Below are 21,107 nucleotides of genomic sequence, written 5' to 3' on the forward strand. Positions count from 1 at the left end.
TAATACCGCTTGGGATTCGTTTGCTACGTACCCTTCTGCGTCCAAGCCGGCCAAGGTATCCGTGCTGGCGTTATGGACATTCTGAAGGTTCGTGCTCTGTATGTAGCTGACACACGTGACAGCGTTGTAGTCGATGGTGGTCGGTGGCTCCGTAGTAATGTTCTTCCTTTTAAATTCGTCGCTGATCCTGCTCAACGGGTCTGGCCTGACCGATCCGTCGTAAAGGCTAGGATCCGAGTGTCCTCGGAACAGGTTGTGCCTGGAATCCACGTCTTCCATTCCGGCCCGGTGGAGCTCTGGGATCAGGCGCAGCCATACAGAAAGCTGATGAGCCCGGTAATGATTTTTCATTTTCGGTCTCAGACCTGTAACGGAGAGAACGCTCGTTAATAGCGACCATTAAATGCTTCTACCTGCAACGATTGACCGCGTCCGTGTTCCATTGAGTTTCTTCGCAAAGGAGCATTCGAAACCAGAAGGATCGTTCATCATTCATTAAAGAGTTTTAAAACGCGTTCCGTGTATAACGCCATTAACGGCGAGCAGACCGAGCGCTATGATACTTCGTAAAGTACGCTTCATTAAAAAACTTGGGGATTCATCTTCGGAACATCTCGCGTTCCTTGCTCCCTATATATTATCGAGTTATAACATCTACGGCGCGTAATGAAGAATTTATAACGCTACTGCTCCGTTCCGGTGCGACCGGAGTTATTCGTATTCCTCTCAAAATAGGTCGGGGCGAAGTGATATGCTGTTCTGGGAAAAATTTCCGCGCCACGGCGACGATTCGTTAAAATTACACAGCGTGATAAAGAAGCGCTTCAGTCGGCCGCGTCGGAGATGAAGCATTCGAAGTGATCCTGTTTTCCTTTGCAGGCGCAAATGAAGTATACAGGTCCACGCGAATATCCATCTCGCGTTTTCGAGCGCGGAACGGAGAACTGCGGAATTTCGGGTTTGAAGGATCGAAGCTCTCGGTGCTAAGCTGCTAAATAGTCGCGAGTGTTTTGCCAACAATTGAGATCCTCGAAGTTCTAGTACGCGGCAGTTTCATTGAATTCTGAACTCGGCGCCTGCTTTCGATGGCCTGGATATAAAAGACGAGGCAACTGCTGTTGCAGTGCTCTTGATGATCGTACTGGAACGCGGCGAACCGTGCGAAAGGCGCAGCTCGTTACCGAGTGCTACAAGATTTTGCGAAACGTCGACGTCGACACGGAGACGCGCGAAATTGCCGAGGTATTACGATAAATTGTGGGGAATGGTTGAAAAATTACGAGTAGGCGCGCGGAAATTGGCGGAACATTAATTAGATGGAATTTTTCGGGATGGGCTGTACGCGAGAATACGTTCTAGAGCAGCCGGTTAATTAAAGCGGGCCGCGGCTGACGGATTTGTCATCCCTGCAAATGAGAAAACGGCCGGCATTAACGCGTGTGCCAGCACGCGCGTGCACGAAACTGGAACAATGAAATTAATGAAAATAATTGTCCCGCGCGAATTTCGGAGTGGTTTGCCGGTAAATGCGGACTGCTAAGAATTAACGGTGGGGCTAACCGCGGGAAAGAGAACACTGGGCGCGTGAATGCGTTTCATTTCGATGGCCTGACGACTCATAGAAACGGTGACGGAGGCGCAGAAAGCGGGAGGAATTTTAGGGTACGCGGAACAGCAAGAAATAAAATGGAAGCTTTATTTTTTGACAATCGAGAAAACTACTTAAGGGGGAATTCTCGTGTAACAGCCCCCAAAATTTATGAATTTTTTTCTAAAAAACTATTGTTAATATTGCATTAAACTCTATTGGGATATAAGGAGGCATCTTTAAGCTTGCAGAAAATATTTTTTCTTATGTCGATGCTTCTTAATATTTATTAATTATTGTGGAATCTCTTCGACGATGTTGGCGTCAGGCGTAGCACCTGTCACAGTCATCTGATTGCAAAAAGAAGAGAATTTTCTTAAAGCTAAATAATTTACGCTGTTACTGGACATAAAACTTTAATTTTAGTTTTTCTATATAATAATTTTTTCGTCGATATAAAGAATAATAAGAAAAATTTGTCTATGTAAAAACTTACTTTAAGAAACTAGCTTTAAGAAACTTCTATTTATTTTGCAATCAAATGATTGTGATAGGTGCTACACATCCCGTCAACAGGAGTTACATCGTCGAAGAGGTGGACAAGATTTAACAATAATTAATAAATAATAAGAAGGATCGACATAAAAAAAATATTTTCTGCAATTTTAAAGATGCCTCTTTATATCTCAAAAGAGTTTAATCCAATATGACCAACACTTTTTTCACAAGAATTCTTAAATATCAGTTACTTTTGGGGCTGTTAGACGAATCCCCCCGTAAGTAGTTTAAAAAGTTAATCAGTGGCGTCTGACGTATGGCGTACTCGTACTACTGGTGGCGCGCCAAGAAGTGGACAGAAAATTGTCGGATCATTCGCAGGGGAATCTGGACGATGGAAACTGCTCCGTGCGCCAGCGATACGACGGCGAGGACGAGGCGCGGAGTGGCATAGAGAGCGATTTCCGTCAGGAATCTCCTGTATCGAGGCTCGTGAATCATTTCAAAGCACCGTCACTGACATTTGATTTGCTGGAGTGCGCCCGTGCGGATCAGTAGAGAACGGAGCTAGGGGCGAGTTTGATGGCCGGATGCGCTTGAATCTTTTAGTTTGATTAGAAGATCGCCTCTTTTCTGTATTTGCCCACTGGGCGATACGTCCCAGCCGCTTCGTGACTTTTTTCCACGATCGATGGTCGCTACCCATGAATCCGGATCACCCGTCTCTTTTTCAATCTAATTCCTTGCTTAGACTGCGCACCGAGGCTCTCGTAACGGACGCATTAGGACCAACGGGAATTCTCTGTCCATTTTTTCCTTCCCGTAAATCTCCAAATACGCCGCGCGGATTTATCGCTGTTTGAGGCCAGCGGGATTCCGGAGCACGCCCCGTCCGCCCTTTCAAACGTTTACCCGATTAGCGGAAGAACATATTTGAGTTTTCTACGCGGCCTAATTAAACACGAAAATGGATTATTAAGTTTGTTGTAGACGGGCTTAACTCGACGGGCGGATTTATTCAGCGGTATAAAATGGTTCTTCTCTTTTAGAAACAATTAGTGACCGTGAGAATTAAACGCAATATGAAATTGAAATAATTTTCGTTTTATTTGATCGCGAATCGAATTAACCCGCCCCGCGTTCTCTGCAAGCGTACGCTTGCTCGTATCGCGAATTATTATTCCGTGTTTTTAAGTGCTCAGCCAAGGATTTCTGTTTGAATTTCTCTGGAAATTTACATCTCGTGATTGGATCCCGTTCCTCTCCGCCCCCCACCCTTCGAAATTACAGATATTAATTTCGATCAATTTACGATGGCTGGGCGTGCGTGCCAAATAGGGCGAGAACACGGGCACAGGAGCCGGAAATCGACGTGAAAAATGATATTGCGGAGGTGTCGCGACGCGTTTCTCCGCGACATTCGATTTCCCGTATTGCGGAACACCGAAACTGCTGCAGAAATTTCGACACGAGCCACTGACGGGACCAGGGAAATGAATTCCTTTAGGCTTACAGCCGCAACCACCTTTCCTAGCTTCTGAGAAATTCATACTCCTCCGCGTGTGCAGGATCTTTTTACGTCCTTGCCGGAGTCTGCAGGATAGGAAGTCAGTAACGAGCGTGTACTTGGAGTAAAGCTGCAACAGCAACGTAATATCGGGGAAGGACGATTCAATTATCGCTTTTAATTCGACACAGAAATAAAAAATGTACGAGGTTGAATATGATGCTGGATTCGACGCGATATAGGAGGGGCCACTCGCCACGCGAAGGTGCACGGGGCTTCCAATTAAAGTACGATCTTCATTCATCGATTAAATTAATATCAGGAGTTCATCGAACGCTGCCCGTGATTGGAGTGGGAGCCTCTTGGCGATAGGAAAAACGAACGGGCGAGTGCTGAATCCGAACACGAAAATTAATCCTCTTAGGTTCTCGATCAGCGACACGATACCGCCCGATACAGAAAGCCGGTTGGAAAGCCGGGCTTCACAGATCCGTGAATCCTCCGCGCGTTTTACGAGGCTCCTCCGCGACGACGCTTCTCTCCTCCATCGTTTATCGCCCGATACAGTTGACTGTTCCCGGGTGATAACGAGCGGCCGCCTCTTTCAGCCGATGCCCACGAATCGTGCACGCCCGATCGCCGATAAAATCCATTTTTCGGCGGCCATTTCACAGCTTTTTCACCCTCCTCGTCGCGTACGCGGCGTGTGCGTGCCGCGTCTATGTGTATCGTTCGATTTGAAAGGGCAGCGAATTGATTGCCCCCAAAGTACCGCCCGCGATCCGACTGACGCGTCCACGGTTCAGTGATTTTCGATCGACGAATGATTCATGGAGAGATTTCGCAATCGACCCCTGGCGAGATCTCGATGGGACCTGTGGCGCGCTCAAGTCCGACACCGTGCGCCACTTGTTCCCCCGATGTGTCAACGTTCGATTAACAGTGTACCTATACGTGTTAACCGGTGGTTGAAATTTAGGATACGCTGGGTTAGTAGATAACCCAGGCCAGTTGTAGACCGTAGCGCTTCGTTCCCACGCGTTCCAACGGCGAAGAAGAAGATCCGGGCGGTGTCCATCCAGGATATTTTCGAGAAACGTCGTCGCAGTTGCCCCGATAGATTTAATACGATTTATTGCAAATCGAAAGCACAGCGCGCGCTTAAATATTGATGTATGCGCTGTCAGAATATTCTGGTCTCGCGCGTTCGCTTCGTTGAGCGTACGGAAGGGATCTGAGAGATCGGTCTCACGTATGGGTAGTCACGAGATCGAGCGTGCAAGATCTCTGAATGCTTGACAGCGTGGCCACGGATTGAGAATGCAATATGCTGCGCCTATGCATCCCTTTTCTTTAACGGTACCGAAACTTCTCCGCCCGAATCTTTCCCCTGAAAGACGATTTCAAAAGCTTCTGTCCGTTTCGATCTAATTGCTGGTAGATTCCTGGTCGCGCGTTAACCATTAATATTAAGTTCGCGATAAACTTGCTAGCAGCTAAGCGGGATCAGGCGAAATGGCGTGAGAAACTCGGGGAATCACATTCCCCGAAGTGGCGCACATTTTCAGGATCATTTTTCTCGAGCTTTATGCTCTCCTCTTCCCTCTTTCCCAGCTTTGCTACTCGTCGATGTTTGATCTGTCCAAGGGAGTTCTTTCGCGCGTTCCAGATTGTTTTCCGGCGCATCTTTCACGGCCCGCGACACTCGTAACATCGTATTTCATGACCTTCTGCAGGTTTAACTAGAACTCCCCGATTTTTCTCTCGCGAGCGCGTGCTCTAAAACCTATATAGGATGTGTGAAAAATCGTGGAGGCTGTCAGGGGGGCGACAAGCAACGGTCTAAAAATCGTACATCTTTCGCGGAAGAGATTTTTCCTCAACTTTGGGAATGGGGGGTGGAAGCATTTCAGGTTATAAAGTCAGCGGGGACACCCGGTGCGTATATATCGAGGCTAACGACTTATTCTTTTAAGACTCACTAAAGCTTCTAAAGGACGTCTTTCCTCGGCAGACGCCATATTCTCTCGACTTTTCGAGAGCCTTACCCGGGAATATCCCAGGCTGCTCGCTTCCGACCCGCCAGAGAATAAAACGAGGAAACCCATCGCAGTAGATAAGTCGTGGCATAAATGCCAACACATGTCTCATGGTATTTTCTTCTGCTTCTGTCGCGATGCGCTTCATCTCCTCGTTCTTCTGCTCGAAATCCCATCCTCGCCCTCCCGTTCCCACCGGTTCTCATCCGTATTTCGCGTGTCAGCTTCCCCTTTCTATCCGGAAACATCTTTCGCCCCGTTCTTCTTCGTCGCTTTCCCTCTTTTCTCAGCCGATATTCTTTCGATCCCCGCTAGCCGCTCGCCGGGGCTTGCTCGATATTCAGATCCTCGAGTTCGCCGGCTCTCGTTCGATCGGGGAAGAGAGGAATGGTGGCCAATGGAGCCTCCTTCCTCCAGCACCACCTACCACATACAATAAACTCCGCTTTCAGCGGCCTGACGGGTTCCGAGCGCAAAAGCTGCTCCTTTGCCGGGTGCAGTTGAAGGGTGCACGCTCGCATCTGCGCTCAAGAGCTGCGAGTTCCTTTTGTTTCCCTGAATTTTGCCCTAGGACGGCCGGCTATCTCTACCACAGCCCGAGCTGATACCACTTGGGACGCGGGGCAGTTATTAAATTACACCTTTGAACGTTAAATTAATTTGCTTATGAAGAAGTGCTATTTATATTCTTCGTTTTCTCCACGTCATAGGGGGTTGTGTTAAGTTTTCAATGGGGGAATGTAAAATTAGATGGCAGAGAACTAAAGTTAATTAATTGAACCAGACCGCGCGCGTGTCTTCGCGTATGTGAATTATGTAACGTCTGATATATGATTTTATTTTAAGGGGGTGGTGGACTATTGGATACCTGAAATCGTTAGTTTCTTTGACGCTAAATTACTTTGATACCAAATAATCGTTACAGTCGTGCTTTTCACAATCTATTGTGGGCACGTTTGCGAGTAATTGCCAGAAATAAAATCATCGAAATGTATAAAATTGTCGAAGTTATTAATCGTTGAAGATAGCCTTGCACGGCGCGCCGTTGCGGGTGGTGTACATCGATTCAGGTGAGTCAATCGTGTGAAAGCAAAATGCTTTGGAGTGAGTACTTTGTACACCAAAATCTACAGAGTGGAACTTTCCCGATGAATTTCAACAAAAATTGTGGAAGTTACACACGAATTAATTTCCCCCCTACATTTTTACGTAAAAAATTGTCTATTCAGTTATAAAATGTTTTACAAACATCCAATGTTGGTGCGGAAAATCCACTCTGTGGAGGAAGGAATTCTACACATCCACTCAAAATTTCAAGTGAAAATATTCACTGGTTCAAGAGTTATGATGTACACCGTGTCTGAAAATGGGGTTTCGAGAAAAACGGCTTCAAAATTATGTCCCCTATGCCAATACCGCCCTGCGAGGCCGTTACTCAACGGTGCACTCAATTACGTTCGCTGCTATAACTTCTACAATTATTTGAATTTCTTCATGAAATTTTGCTCAAAACGTTCATAAAGGATAAGACTTTCAGAATCAGTAAAAAGAATCGATTTTTTTTTATCTGAAATAGTCCACTACCCTCTTAAGCGAACGTGTTCAGGCAAGGGGTTGTCCGATAGCAAGAAGAATAAAATCCAGATGGCACGAGGTCGACCAGAATATTCGTTTTCTACCCCCTTGAGCTCGACGGAGGAGCCCCAGGAAACATGGGCAAACAACATTAGGGAGTGTCGTGCGAAAGCCGCTGTGATCCTCGAATCGGATTTTCATATTGATACGCGAACTTTTGTCGACGTCTACCCCAGCACGATCTTCAGATCGTCGAGTGCTTGACGCGTGAAATTTCTCCTCGGTGCTTCTATTAGCCCTTACTCCAGCGGCCTGTTCCATTCGCGCTGCTCCGTGCAATTGTTTGCGAAATGAGAATGCAGCTGCTAATATTACGGGCCGAAAGAGTAGCGGTCCCGTTTCAATTCCGGAAATCGAAGTAGATTTTTGCGAACACCGCGTCGCCGCGTATTGCGTACAAATCACGAACGAAGAGGGAAGAAGAGGAAGACATTTTCCATCGATTTTATCCACCTTCCGTGGACAACGCGTCTTTCTGATTCCAGGCTGCAATCTGGTGGGGACTTGGAATCGCATTTTCGTCGTCGGCGCGATCGGAACGTTGCGCCAGGTGGTCCCGCCCTATTAAACATATATTAGTTTACGAGACTGCGACACCAGAAGCTAGATACGTCTGCGCAGTGCTTTAATGGGAATTCGTAATTTCAATAACAAGCCGGTACTCTTCGTTTCGAGATGCCTCCGCGATTAAACTCGTCGCGAACAGGGCAGCAAAGCGCCAGCAAAACGGGTCCGTGGAAATTGATACAACGAGCTTATTTCCAGCGTCGCTATCGGCGCGGAGTGTCGTCGGCCAATACGACAGTGCTTGGCAATGGTACGGCTTCCGGCGGCAGAATTATTGTCGGAGTTGTTGCTATTAACGGAAACGCGGAACTGCGAAACCATAGAGGCCGGGAACGGCGGAATCGTCCTCGAAATCCGTGAAAGCGGTTACATGGCGGCAAAACGACCGCCGGCTTGCGAATCCCGTTCTCTGTTGTCTTCAGGATTCGCTACCGCTTCTGTCTTTTATCGCCCTGTTTTTCATAACCACCGTAAGCTCCGTACATTGCCTCGATAATTGCGCGGCAGGTCCAACTTTCCTGCGATACCCTTTCCCGGCCAGCAGGGCTGCCCATAAAAACTTAAATGTTCGGCCACCTTTTCAGACACCATCTTTACGAATCCCCCTTTGTGCGTCAGGAGCTTATCGTTGCGTTGCGACCAGTAGATCCGACTACTAATATCGTTCCCACTCAAGCGCAGCCCGCGCTCTCTTGGACGTGTATCCCCGGGCAAATTGAAACTCGCGAAACGAGCCGGGAAAATATCGCGGAGCGGCACGAATTTACGCAACTTGAACGGAATAATTTCTAAACATTCGCGAGAGATTAATCGGTCGCCAGGCTCGCACGTAACTTGCCGAGTGATCTTTTAAAGTAGCATCGGGATGAGGACGTTTCTCGCGCTAAATAGCTGAAGATCGTTGAACCAGTTTTGCCAGGACAATGGCAAATTGTAATATTCATAAGATTGCCTCTTTTAAGGGGATGCCGGCGAAGAACTGTTACGTGCTCGCGCGTCTGTGCGCGTTAAATGACAATGACGGTCCAGACTTTCAGTCCTGTGTGCCATTAGGACGAAGTGTTTCGGTGCTCGGACGAGGTCGAAAATAAAAAGAACTGGAGGAAAGTCATTGCGAGGGCGACGCCCGAGGAGCGTACAAGTTTCCTCCATTCTTGGAATTTTTAGCGGTCACAGTGGTACAGTTTTATAAAAACAGGGAGGACGGTCGAAATATCCTTGGCACTCGGCGGATTTTCAGGGGTTTTCTTGAACTTTCTAAATGCCATTACCCGTCCAAAGAGTGATATTGAAAAGGGAATGAAAACAGGTGCAAGAAGTCGCGCGTGTAGTCACTTTTGTTGTCCATCATGGTGATTGTATTAAAGCCCGCTTCCCTCGAGGGGATAGATCGATCTGGCTCTCAGCAACAGCCTCACGTACTCGGCTGTTCACATTTGCGGTAATTGTCGAGATAGTCTCAGGGTCATCGAGGGTGGTTCCAATCTTGCCACGGGGTAGGCTCCTCCAATCTCCCGCTACCCTCGTATATTCCCATCCGGATGCCAATTCTCGTTCCTTCTACGGCCGTGGATCTGTACGGGCGACCGCGATCCTTTCTCTTTCATTTCGGTATAAATCAGGAAAGATCACTGGCGCTGGATCGAGTCGGGCGCAACGGGGGACTGATTTATGCATCGTCATGAACCCTTCATCTCACGTATACCGATTTGATTTGCGTTCGTGCCAATTTGCTTCGAGGGACGGGATAAGCTTGGCCACCGAAGGGAATTCTGATGCCAGTATTGTGAGCCCGCAATGACTTCCCACGGTGAATCCACGAGTAGGAAGGACGCGAAGGAATGAAGGAGGGTAATGGGACCCTCGGGGACGCCACTATCGCGTTCCACCAACGACAGGGCGAGCAAGAACGCTAGGGTCTTCAACTTCTACGTTCCATGATCCACCGATGCGGAGTGTGTACAACGTTACACGGATCAAATTAGGTGCATACCTAATGCCGTATCATTTTTCTTTACATTATGTGTTTCGTTCGCCGCAATTGTTATCTTCGCTGGGCATGTGTATGCTAGGAGTATGTAGAGTTAGAATAAAAGATGCATTTAGTCTGAAAACCTCGGGAAGCACTGAAGAATGTCTCCTTGAGAGATTTCGCTCCATCGTCATTGGAGATTTTTTGGGCGGTAACAATGGGTTTCTTGGCCCGTGTAATCCGTTGAACCTCAGCCTTAATTTATATCACGACAGAGAATTCCTTGGTCGCGGAGAAGCTAGCCGAGCTCTTCGACGATCTCGAGACCGCTAATTCGTGGTTTTCGAGGCGAACTCGACTCCGTACTTCCCTAATTGGAAACCCCCTTTTCTTGGTTCAGCGACCGAGTCGCGTGGCCCCGCTGTTAGAGGTCTTCCCTGTGACCTATTGCGCTAGTTTTTATTCCCAGGGAAAAGCACAGTTACGCGAAGAAGGGAAAACCGCGGGGAAGACAAAGAGGAGGCTACCCGCGAGCTTTTCTGCTGCTTTAATCATTTTACGAGCTCGGCCGATGGCGACAGATTAAAATGAAATTGAGGGACTGCCGATGCCTGTCCCTGTCGCGTCCTCGCCAAGTCCCATAACACTTTACGCTCGCGCTGGGTGTAATCTCAAAGAATTAAGTGTCGAATCAGGGCCGGATCCGTTTCCTCCTCTATTTTTTATCATTCTCGCCAGTATTCCGCCTTTCTGCTATTCTCTCCTATTTTTCTGTTACGAGCGGAACGAATTTCCCGCGGCTTACGAGTATTCTTCAGCGAACCGTAACGAGGAAACTTTCTACTACCTAGGCAACTTAAGAGGATAACACGACCCTCGGAACGATTCTCTCTTTTTCTCGGCAAGCCAGAGTCGGATTGTCCTTGCGCGAGTATGTAAACGAGCAGCTGCCGAGAAATATAGAAAAGTAATCGGGAAAACGACGAGAAACTATCAGCTTTTTTCCCTCAACTTTCACCTCCAAGCTAATGAGCTGATTTTCATGGTTTTAGTGTCTATTCAGAGAAAGGAGGCGCGTGAATCTCGCTTAAGGGGACTAGGCAATCGAAAAATCGATTTTTTGTATGGCATTTTCCGAGAGTAACCCCGGATAGCTAAGGTATGCAATTACTGGAAGGTAAGCAGGTCGTGCAGGGTGTAGAGCGTAGAGAATTCAGTGGCCCGATTCACGATTAAGAGAATCGATCCTCGTCCGACGCGATCGCGCGAATCGGCGACGCGACGCCGACGCTTGTCATTGTAGTCGAGCAGCGAGCTTCTGTCGGGAGTTTATTTTAATTTCCAATCTAATAAGAAATTCTTTCACAAACTATTCCTCACGGTCCCCCATTCTCTTGGCCCTCGGCAACCTCCAAGTAAATTCGTGCTTCGATCCTTCTTGCACCTCCCTTCTCAGCCCCTCTGTCGTTTAGCCTGCGCCCATCGCCACTGTGGCAGCCATCTTCGGCGGTCTTGAAGCCCCAACCCCTCCCGAGGCATCGCTATCGCTCGGTTCCTTGCGTCTTCTCCACCTTCTCTTCCCTTCGCCGTCTACGCGACTTATCTTCCACTATCTGAGACGGCAACCCTCCAAACCCCTATCTCGTCGCCGTTTCTCACCGCTCTCGCCCCCTCCGTCCTTTCTCCCTCGCCCGTCGCGACGCCTTCTATTTCTCATTTGTTCGACGGAGTTCCGCGGAAAGCGACGATATCTGCGACAGACATAATCGAGGCCCGCGGGCGATGATTATTTCACGATCAACGGCCTCGTCATCCCGCTTTATGCGCCCTGTTGCTAGTGAACCGCGAGGGACTTGCCACCCCCTCACCGGTCGTTTCTCATCGCGAGGAAAGCGAGCGATAAAGCGCCGTCAAATTCGCGCGATCGAAGGCCGCTCGATGTAGGCTTTCCGCGCCGAATGGCACAGGTTTCACTACAGCACACGATTGGACGTTGAGTTTTCTAATTTCGACCAGCTGTCATTACAGTTCATTAACTGTTATTGAGCCGGCCGACGATCAATCGCAATGATTACCTAATAAACTCGCCGGGCGTGCCGTGACAAGCGTTCCCCAAATATTCGCACATCCGCCAGCTCGAAGCTAATTAATCACCGGTATGCTTGGAATGAGGGGCTAGGCGCGTACGCGAGGCGTACAAACGGATCATAAATCTTGCTCGGGGGAGGGGGCGCGAAAATTTTATGAGTGGCCACGCGAGAAGGATATGAATATTTCATAGCACTCTTGGTCAGTGGGCCACCTGATAACGCGCTACGCGTGATAAATCATTTTTCGATCTAAATGTAAATACACCGACGCCAGAAGCCTCGATGCTAATCGAGGCATCGAACTGTCCGCCTTTAGGTGAGCCCCTTTCCGATATCTTCCTTCCACGATGCCGCGGGAGTCGCGCTCTTTTAGGGCGGTATCGGTGACCAGTGCAGAGTGAGAATCCATTGCTCCTGCAGGTGAGAAAGTGTCTAAACACCGCGACGTCTTCGACCCTGTCAGAGAGCTGATAATACTGAATTCGATACACCGATCGCGGCTTGTTTGCCATCGTCGACAAAGAAACCTATTTCCTACGCAAACGTAGGAGATTCCCTTAGCGATCCTGGAGGATGGGTATCCTTCCTCTCTCCTTGTTCTCCCGTTGTGCTCTCGCCACGATCAGAAAGGAGCAAGCTCGCGCCGAAGGCCTGCCGGCGTGTTCTACGTGGTAGAAAGGAAAGTTCCACGGCGAAAATTAACGCAGCTCCGTCGAATCTACCAGAGTCGAGATTCCACCCTACGCCAAGCCTCGTTTACTTTGGGTAAATCCCTCGTCGGGTACGGTAAAGCTCCGGAGAGCGAAAGAAATAGGCGGAAAGATTGATGGCCAGGCGGATAGATAAGCGCGAAGATCGATAAGCAGACAATGGAGAAAGGAAGAGAAATTTTATTGCGACTGCCAGGCAATTATTACAGGAACGTCGGTTGCCAAGCTCCGCGCGATTAACCAGCGGCAGAATGTAATTCGAAAGCGTTCACAGGCGAGCAAGCGTCAAAGATCGAGAGTGCTGGGATCTGTAATCCTCGACTAATTCAATACGAGTTGGAGACAGCTCTACAAGCTTCGCCACTTCAACGCCACTCCCCCGCCGTCGTTCCCTTTTTCCCGTGCTTCATCCCTCCCTTGTTTCCTCATTTTCAGCCACCCCAAGTCATTCTAATTTGACTGAGCGCTCGCCCTTTCCTTCCCGGCACCTTGGCGAGACCTTCCTCGATCCTCTACAACTCCGTCTCTTTCTCTCGGATTATTTTATCGACTCAGCCCTCGACGGCCCCGGCAACCTGCGAAGGTAACGGTTCTCGGGGCAGAGTGGGTGGTACCGTCTCCTAGAAACGGATATGAAGGCGGAATTCGAATAACATGTTTACACTCCGTCCCCCTTCGGCTCTAATGGCCTCTGACGAACTCACGCAGGCGACGGGAAATAAATCCCCCACGTTTCAAGGCCGGAAACACCCGGCTATCCATTAACCCTACGTCGGCTCAGACGATCCTCGACGAAAGAAACGGCATCCCCTTCGCTAACTATAGAGGAAGGTGCGCTGAAATTCTGTTTATAGAGGGCAAGCTGCAGCAAATGGAGCTTAATTGCTGGTAGCAGGCACCTGCGACTACGAGAAGGTGAAGTAAATAAACGCACCTACCATAGCCTCCCAGCTTCCCCGCGGAAATGGAAAGATTAAGCTCGGACCAAGCAGGATTTGCCAGTCTCCCAACAGCCCCTAAGGAATTTCTAACCAGTTCTACGCAAAATCGATGTACATATATTATACACGCGTGGTACATGCTGCAGGGAACAGAGTATGTAAACTTTCTCATTGATAAATGGAGCAAACTCTTCTCTGGGAGGGCGTTGAGTCGCGCCGCGATTTTCGCGGCAATTTCGCTAACCGCGCCTTTTATTTTCGCGTTTAAAATGCAGCCACACGGCTTCGAGCGTCGCCAGCCAACGTGATAAACTTGCCGGCAAGTTTTCCACGGCATCTGCCGACAGTGGCAAAGCGTTTTCCAATGAAGACTTTTTACGAGACTTGGTCGGCGTTGCGTTTACTTAAATCATAAGTGACTTTATAGGGCCGTCGGAAGTCGATTGGTCTTTTATCGTAACGCTCGATGGATGCTCGTTGGTGCCACGTCTTTTTCTTGGGGCACTGATTCCTGGAACCGTCGCCTAGTCGCAGATGTGATTTTTAACAAAATACTCGATATGTTCATTAAAAACTTGGTTTCCAGTTTCCTGACTCCAATTCGATCAAGTTCGATCGCATTCAATTCACCGAACTTTATAAAACGAGCCGCCCTGCGTACGAGTGCGAATAAGACACGCCAGCGAGATTCCAAGATCGATCGATAGTCTGACGACCTTCGACGATAATATGAAACGAGAAACCCTTTAGCTATCTAGCTGCTCGAAAGTAACGAGGAGGAAGCTTCAATAGGGACGAGAGAACGAGCGAGGGTGCGAGGGTATCGCCTATTAGGGGGTGCTTTATTGTGTTGCGATTTAGAGGCCCATATGCCCCTCGCGAGAGATGAAACAGATAGGGGAAAGAGTGTTTATTCATCACTCTTTCTTTCTGCAGAATTGGTAACTGCTTCCCGTGAAATCACCCTCTACAACGCGGAGTGAGAGAAGAAAGAGACGGGGTGGGCGGGGAAACGCGATGCTCGAGGAGCTTGATGGTGATTTGCTTGAACGAAGGGAGTCGAGGGAGGAATTCTATCGCGACAGACAAGTGTCCATAATTATTTTGTAAATAGGAGATTATTATTCCTCCAGCAGTTGGGATTACGTTTCCCGCGGAATCGTTGCGGAAGTGTTGCTAATTTGTCGAGCAATTCAGTACATCCCTTTTTATTAGAGTTCAGTGCGAAACGAGTTTGGGGTGCACGTAAATCCTTCTGTAAATGCTTCGTACACGTGGAGAGGGTGGCGGAATAATAGCTACGTCAACGATCAGGGTTTAGCCCACAAGTCGAGCACCGATCAAAAAGGGATTAAGGGGCTGACCTGTTTCCGAAGATCAAGGTCCTATCTCTCGAAATAGAATCGAGAGGACCGACGGCAAAAGTCAGAGAAAGTCAGAGAAAGTAGTTCGTAGCATATATGTGAGAATCGCGTGGTTGTACGATCGATTTCGAGATAATACAACAAACTATCCCTTAAGGGTACTAGGCAGTCGTTGCTGTAAAAAAAGGAAGCATTTCTGTTTCAAGTAATTACAAAGAAACAAATTGAAACTGAGGCTTGCTCTTTGGCATGGAGTTTATGAACATCATAAGCTTTAAAAAACATGTTTGTTTGCATAACTGTAAAAGTTTTCAACAAATCGTAAAATCGGTACGTACTTTGATGGGGAATGTAGTTTATAAGCTACTATAAAAAATTCAAGTGGAACGAATAAAATTTGTTCAAATGGTGCTGCTGGCCAATTTGAAAAACGTGGTTCCGAGAAAAATGCGTTTAAAGTGCGATTCTGAAAAATGAAATGAAAAAGAATAGCTTGAAACTGCTTAAGATGTAAAGGCGTTTAAACAGATTTTCCATTTATTTCCACTTGTCAAAGGTACGCTACGTTTTTGCGCCGCTACAGTGGTGTTACCGCTTAAGAAGGACTGGTTAAGCTATGTCCAACTGGATCCGTATTTCCCCAGTGGAAATCCTGGAGTCCAGTTGCCAGATTTCGCCTGGCCGGTTGAATTCGACAGCGATCACGTTGCCCCAGCGTTTCCCAATAATCTCGCGATCGCAATACGCTGCGGTGTTAAATACTCGTGTCGTAAAAACGTCCGGTGCTTTCACGTCGATTCTCGTGAAACATTTTTTGCCTTTGCCCCTGAACTCGGCGATAAACGGTCCAGCCGCGAGCTTTGCGTCGTTTGGATTTGGAAGCGTGTTTTTCCACGGCACTGCCGATTCGGTGGGTGCCGTTTTATAGGAAACAGCTTGCGGGTATCAGACGCGTAACGTGGCGAGGCGTGCCCGACAACAGCGGGGTACAAAGATCGCGGAAAACAAGGTTTGTAACACGTCGCTTGTAGCGCCCGCTGCAAAGAGGAGCTGAAGGGTCATCGCTGGCCGTTGTACACCGGATGCATCGTGATAGCGTGTCTCGTGCATGTCGTTGCGTTAATGCCCTGGCACGCGGGACAAGCGTGCAGCGAGGCGGGCTCAAGTTAATTTGCATCTTTGCCGGATGAAACCCAGTTGTTAGCTGCGCCGCCTGACCTTTTGTCGCTGCTAAACGTCTTTGACGGTCTCGCGCACACTCTGCGACAGCTCATTAACTGACACTTTTCCAGAATACTCTATCCTTTGTCGCCGAGAGGTTTTGCGTTCACAAAAGTCAGTTACAAGCTGGACCCACCTGTCTCCTCCACTCGGAGCGTCTCAAGCCCCGTTTAAACGCGACTAGCCAAGTGTTTGCAGGAATTTTAAACACATGGGAAGTGATTTTCTGGAAAATCCAAGAGCGGCAGCTCGAGACATCGATCCGTGGAAAAGTAGATGCTGGAAAGGCGAATGAGATCGGGAGCATGCTCGGCTGTTTCATTGAAACATGATAACGGCACGGTGCGCAGGGTGTCCGTGCTCGTTTCAAGGAATGCTCGCGATACACGGGGCAAACCGAATGCAGGACAAAGGGGATAGAGCTCGATCGCGACGGTCATCGGGATGGAGGGACGGACGATTAGACCGGAGACGCTCAGATATTCCGTTTTAATCGTCTACGGCGTTCCGAGAGAATTCGGGGTAGGTAGGAAATGGACCATAGGAGCCGGGGCGCTTGCTGGCTGCTCCCGTTTTAAGCCATCACGGTTATACGCAGTCGGAATCTCGATATGTTCCACGGGGGACGTCGTCCGTTATGACCGCGCCAGTGAAATCGTATTTCTAACGCGGTCGTTTCTTGTCACCATTCAAGTGCGGCTCTCGTAACGACGTACGTACACGTCGGCGAGCTCTGCGGTCGAGATAACCAGAAAGTATCGCCGGAGGACTCAAGAATTACGGGGCGAGGTCTTCAGAGTCTTTCTCGGGCGTCGATCTTTCCACCGTGCCCCGAGTCACGCTCCAACCACCCCCACAAATTTATCGTAGGTATTTGCCTTCCATTTTTATCCCTCGTCGACTACCGGCTCGACTCCTTATCGCGGCTACTAAATTACGTATATTGCTTGAACGGTGCTGCATATTATTAAAAGGCACCTTTGTGACGTGCGTTACGCTCGAATTCTTCGACCCCATCGGCTCTTCTTAGATTTGGCCCGGAAAATTCGTTGCTTTAGTTACTATCTAGATCTATCTAGCCATCGGCTGCGCGACCTGCCCCATTTCCCTTCTCATTCGCGAATTCCTCGCGGCTACCAACGCCATGCGCTTTCTCAAGCGCAGAGACTCGTCCGCGGCCCGAAAAATTTGGGTTAAGAGGCCCGGATACAGTTTGGGTAACTTGCCGAAATATTCGCCAGCAGGAGCATCGAATGTTTCGCCCGCAATCTCTATTTAATCACGTATTTGCTGCTCGCAGCCGAAACATGGCTCGTGATGAATGGCTGTGTTCGGCTGCTCGAAAAATAAAATTAAATTCATCACACGATGCCGAGCGAACACGACGGATATTAAAGAGGCGACGCTGACATTGATCGAGCAACCGTTGCCGATGGAATTCGCCAAAGTTGCATGCCCGCTTACATAACAAATTATGCGGGTAATGGTTTAATACCTTTCCCGGGCGCATAGGAAACGCGAAACGGATTCCCCCGAGGAGCCGGCGCGGAGCATTCCGTTATAACATCGCCAACTTCTGCAGCTTTAATTAACCGCGTTTATATCACGTAGCCGCACTAACATTTAATACAGTTTAGTTTAATTTGACCGCGGTTCTTCCGCCCATACTTTTCCCCGGGAGGAAAAAAAATGTTGCGCGTAACTTCGCCGGGGCAAATGGCCGAAAGCACGAACTTCATTAGGCGAGTGGAGAGCCATTTCAGATAACTCGCAACTTTCGCCCCCGCTTTTCTCGTTACGTTCCGCGGAGACGGGAGTAATTCCTGTGTTCGGGCAATCCTGCCTTATTATTCATTCGTTTTAATAGAACCAACCGGGGATAGTAGAGGGCGAGCTTAGAGGAGCCGGAGCTGCGGCGAATCTGCTGGCCGCCGGATTTCTTTCGAAACGAATCGGGCAGCTCGCAAATGATCGCCGAGCGGTGCTTTAGTGGCTGCAGGTGCAGCAGGTGCTAACTTTCCTGCAAGTTTCTGCTCCCAGGTCCCCCGTAGTCGCGGCGACAAAGGAAGGGTGCCGCGTTGTGTTAGGCGTGCGATCGTGCGCTTAACTATCGCAATATCGACGGACACGTTGTGCGCCTAACTTACGGTTATTCCCGTTTCGTCGGCACCCTCCGGTTACGGAAAAGCGATATTAATATCGGATGTAAGCCCTGGCTTGCATTCAAAGGGCTGCAGCACGCGGCACCGAGCCACGTAAGACGATTATCGCAGAGCCCGTCGTATCGGCGGCATGTTAATTACGTCCGAAACACCGAATACGCAATTAAGCCTTGTCCCCAGTGAACGACAGAAAATACTTTGCCTCCCAGGCACACGTGCAACGAACGTCTTCATTCGGACTCAGGCACGCACCTGATAAAACAGCTGCGAATTATACAGTGCATTCGGACAGTAATGAAGTGATTTTGCTGGCGATTTACCTGCAGCTACCGTACACTGACGCGGGGCTTCTTTTCATACGTGCAGCCCGCCTACAATTTCATCAGTGACCAGATTGCTTCTCTCTACTCCATTGACGTCATTAATTGTACGAGCGGAATAGCTCTCACTGGGGCGTAAGGAAGTTTCACTGAATTAATCCCATGAAATTATTCAACCTTGTTTTGTGGAAACTTGGCCGAGAATTTTATGCAGGATTTTCTGCTGACAGAGAAGCGGTTCGTTCCGCGAATTCCATTCAGCGTTTGCCCGTAAAAGAATCTATTTCGCAGAGTTAAATGCAGTTGTTTTAGGAGCGAAATTAATTTCCCACGAACTGATCAAAGTGTAATCAACATTCCTGGACTGTGGCGCGTCGGTGGGAATTTTTAATTTAAAAACGAAACGAAGGGGGTGATATTGTCCAGCGGCAAACAGGCTTTCTGTTCATATCGCCAGCCAGACAGGTCCTCTCGGAAGTTTTCTGTCTTTGACATTGACGGGCGAGGAAATCTCGCGTAATTATATTCTAAGTCGACGGAATTCATAAGGATCTCGGGAACGGGGGTGATAATGGTTTCTGAATTTCTTTCGCGTTACGAAATTATGGCGTTAGCGGGGCTGTGTATTTGTTTGGCTAGGCAGTAATCTATATTTCGAAGGGAAGTAATTAACACTTTCAATTTCTTATTATTAGCCGATAATTGCAAGCAGTTATTACATGAGAAATTGCTGTGAACGTAATATATTATTGATTAAAGGGCGGAGTACTATAAAAAATGCGCGTCGGGCACAAGCACCGGGTTGACCACTAAATTGACGCTCGTCGCTTTGAGTAAACGGCCTCGAGCGGCTTGTTTCAATTATTCCCGGGCAAAGCGGAGACACAGTTTTAATTCCCCGCTTGTTTGTGGCAAAGGCGGGGCACCGGCAGATTTAATTTTCAATGCACCCCGAACAAAACATTCTTCCCATCCGTCCGTATATTTCCCCTCGTTTACGCAATACTTTCTGTCACGGTCAAACGATGTGACGCGATTTTAATTTGAAATTGAAAACGCGCACGTCGTTCCCAGCGCGGCTGCGGACCGTTTCCGAGTACGAAATGCAGTTTCAATTAACGCGTTAAAATCGAAAATATATCGTTTGATCATTTACCTCCTGTGCGCTCTTTATTTTTCAAAAATTACTCAAACGCCCGACGACTTGTCGACAAACCACTGCTCGTTTAGTTGAAACGAGGGATAACAGGATATCACAACGGTATTCCTCGATCATTCAAGTCTTCCCATCTTCTCTTTTATCATTCCTTTCTACTTTAACATTTCATGGTCACACTGGGTGCAATAGACCCGCTTTTAACTTTGAAGCTTGATAGCGGTAAGTTCGTGGCTTTGAAATGGCATTGACCTGCCATTTTATGGATATTTGAGGTTTCCTCTTACGGTACAGACCGTCAGTTTTTGAATCGGAACGTCCGTTGGTGAGCGGCAGCCATTACAAAATGCCAACTACGCGTAGATTTTATCGAAAAAATGAAAAATTTGTATTCTAATGTAATTCGAGAAATTTACTACTTATATTACTTTCTTATAAATAAAAATAAAAATAAAAATAATAATCACTTTATAGAAGTGTGACCACGAAAGGTTAAAAGCGAAAGTTTCTAGTCTCTCTTTCTAATCATCCTTCTGAGATTCCCGAAGAGTAGCCAGCAAGGACTAAAGGTCCCTCAGGTCTTTAATCTAAATTTCCTTCCCCGAATCGAAAGTCCCGTTGACCAACCCCTGGCGGGACTGTTTAACATGGCCTCGTGTTTCTTATTTTTCACGTGCAGAGCTGTTCGAGCACACGCTCAATTTCGTCGGCAGCGGGAAGCGATGAATCCAAGCTACATATCGGGACATTCGATTATTTCCGGCGCGGCCGTCGGGACAAACGAATGGCTCGGTGGGCCCGGTGTGTCCCAGTTAATCATGGTATTACAGTGACGGAGCGGCGCTAACGCGATGCCAATTTGGCGTTAAGAATTAATGTGCCCACGGCGCGGCTTAGCGGCTGTTATAGGGAACTCGTCGTGTTCGCGTCAACGGGGGGATGAAGCTGTGACGGAGGGCTTTCGCGTCTCTGCGCGCGGAAATAATTAAGATTACGCTGTCAGCCGGACGTCGCGGCGAGGCCAGCGTTAAAGAGGAATTAAAAAGTGTTCTGAGCCTGTGGAGACGCAACCCGACGGAGCTTTTAGTGTACCGGCTGCCTCGTATTTTAATTAATTGACCTCTGTACCGGTACTCCCGCTGCGGATTACGAAAAACAAATAACGCAACCCCGTGGAAATTACTCGTTCAATTAGGACGTCTCGAGGTGTCTTATTTATTGGAAATGTAAAAGATTCCTGAACTTTGTGACGGTCGCTTCAATGTCTTCCCTTCGTCATGAAACATTCCTGTTTTCCAATTTGTCGCGAGCTAACCTGAATCATTAATTTGCTTTCG

General features: G+C 48.2%; 1 protein-coding gene across 2 annotated transcripts in view; it reads right to left on the reverse strand.

Moving 5' to 3' along the window:
* Nlg-4 (neuroligin 4) overlaps positions 1–21,107 on the reverse strand; it is a 249,389-nt gene that overhangs the window by 5,344 nt on the left and 222,938 nt on the right. For both annotated transcript variants that reach the window (XM_076826413.1, XM_076826412.1), the window contains exon 11: positions 32–365. In XM_076826413.1, coding sequence (XP_076682528.1) covers positions 32–365 — 334 coding nt within the window. The remainder of the gene's footprint in view (positions 1–31; positions 366–21,107) is intronic.

Source organism: Andrena cerasifolii, chromosome 14 (genome assembly GCF_050908995.1).
Source record: "Andrena cerasifolii isolate SP2316 chromosome 14, iyAndCera1_principal, whole genome shotgun sequence".
Lineage (NCBI taxonomy): Eukaryota > Metazoa > Arthropoda > Insecta > Hymenoptera > Andrenidae > Andrena > Andrena cerasifolii.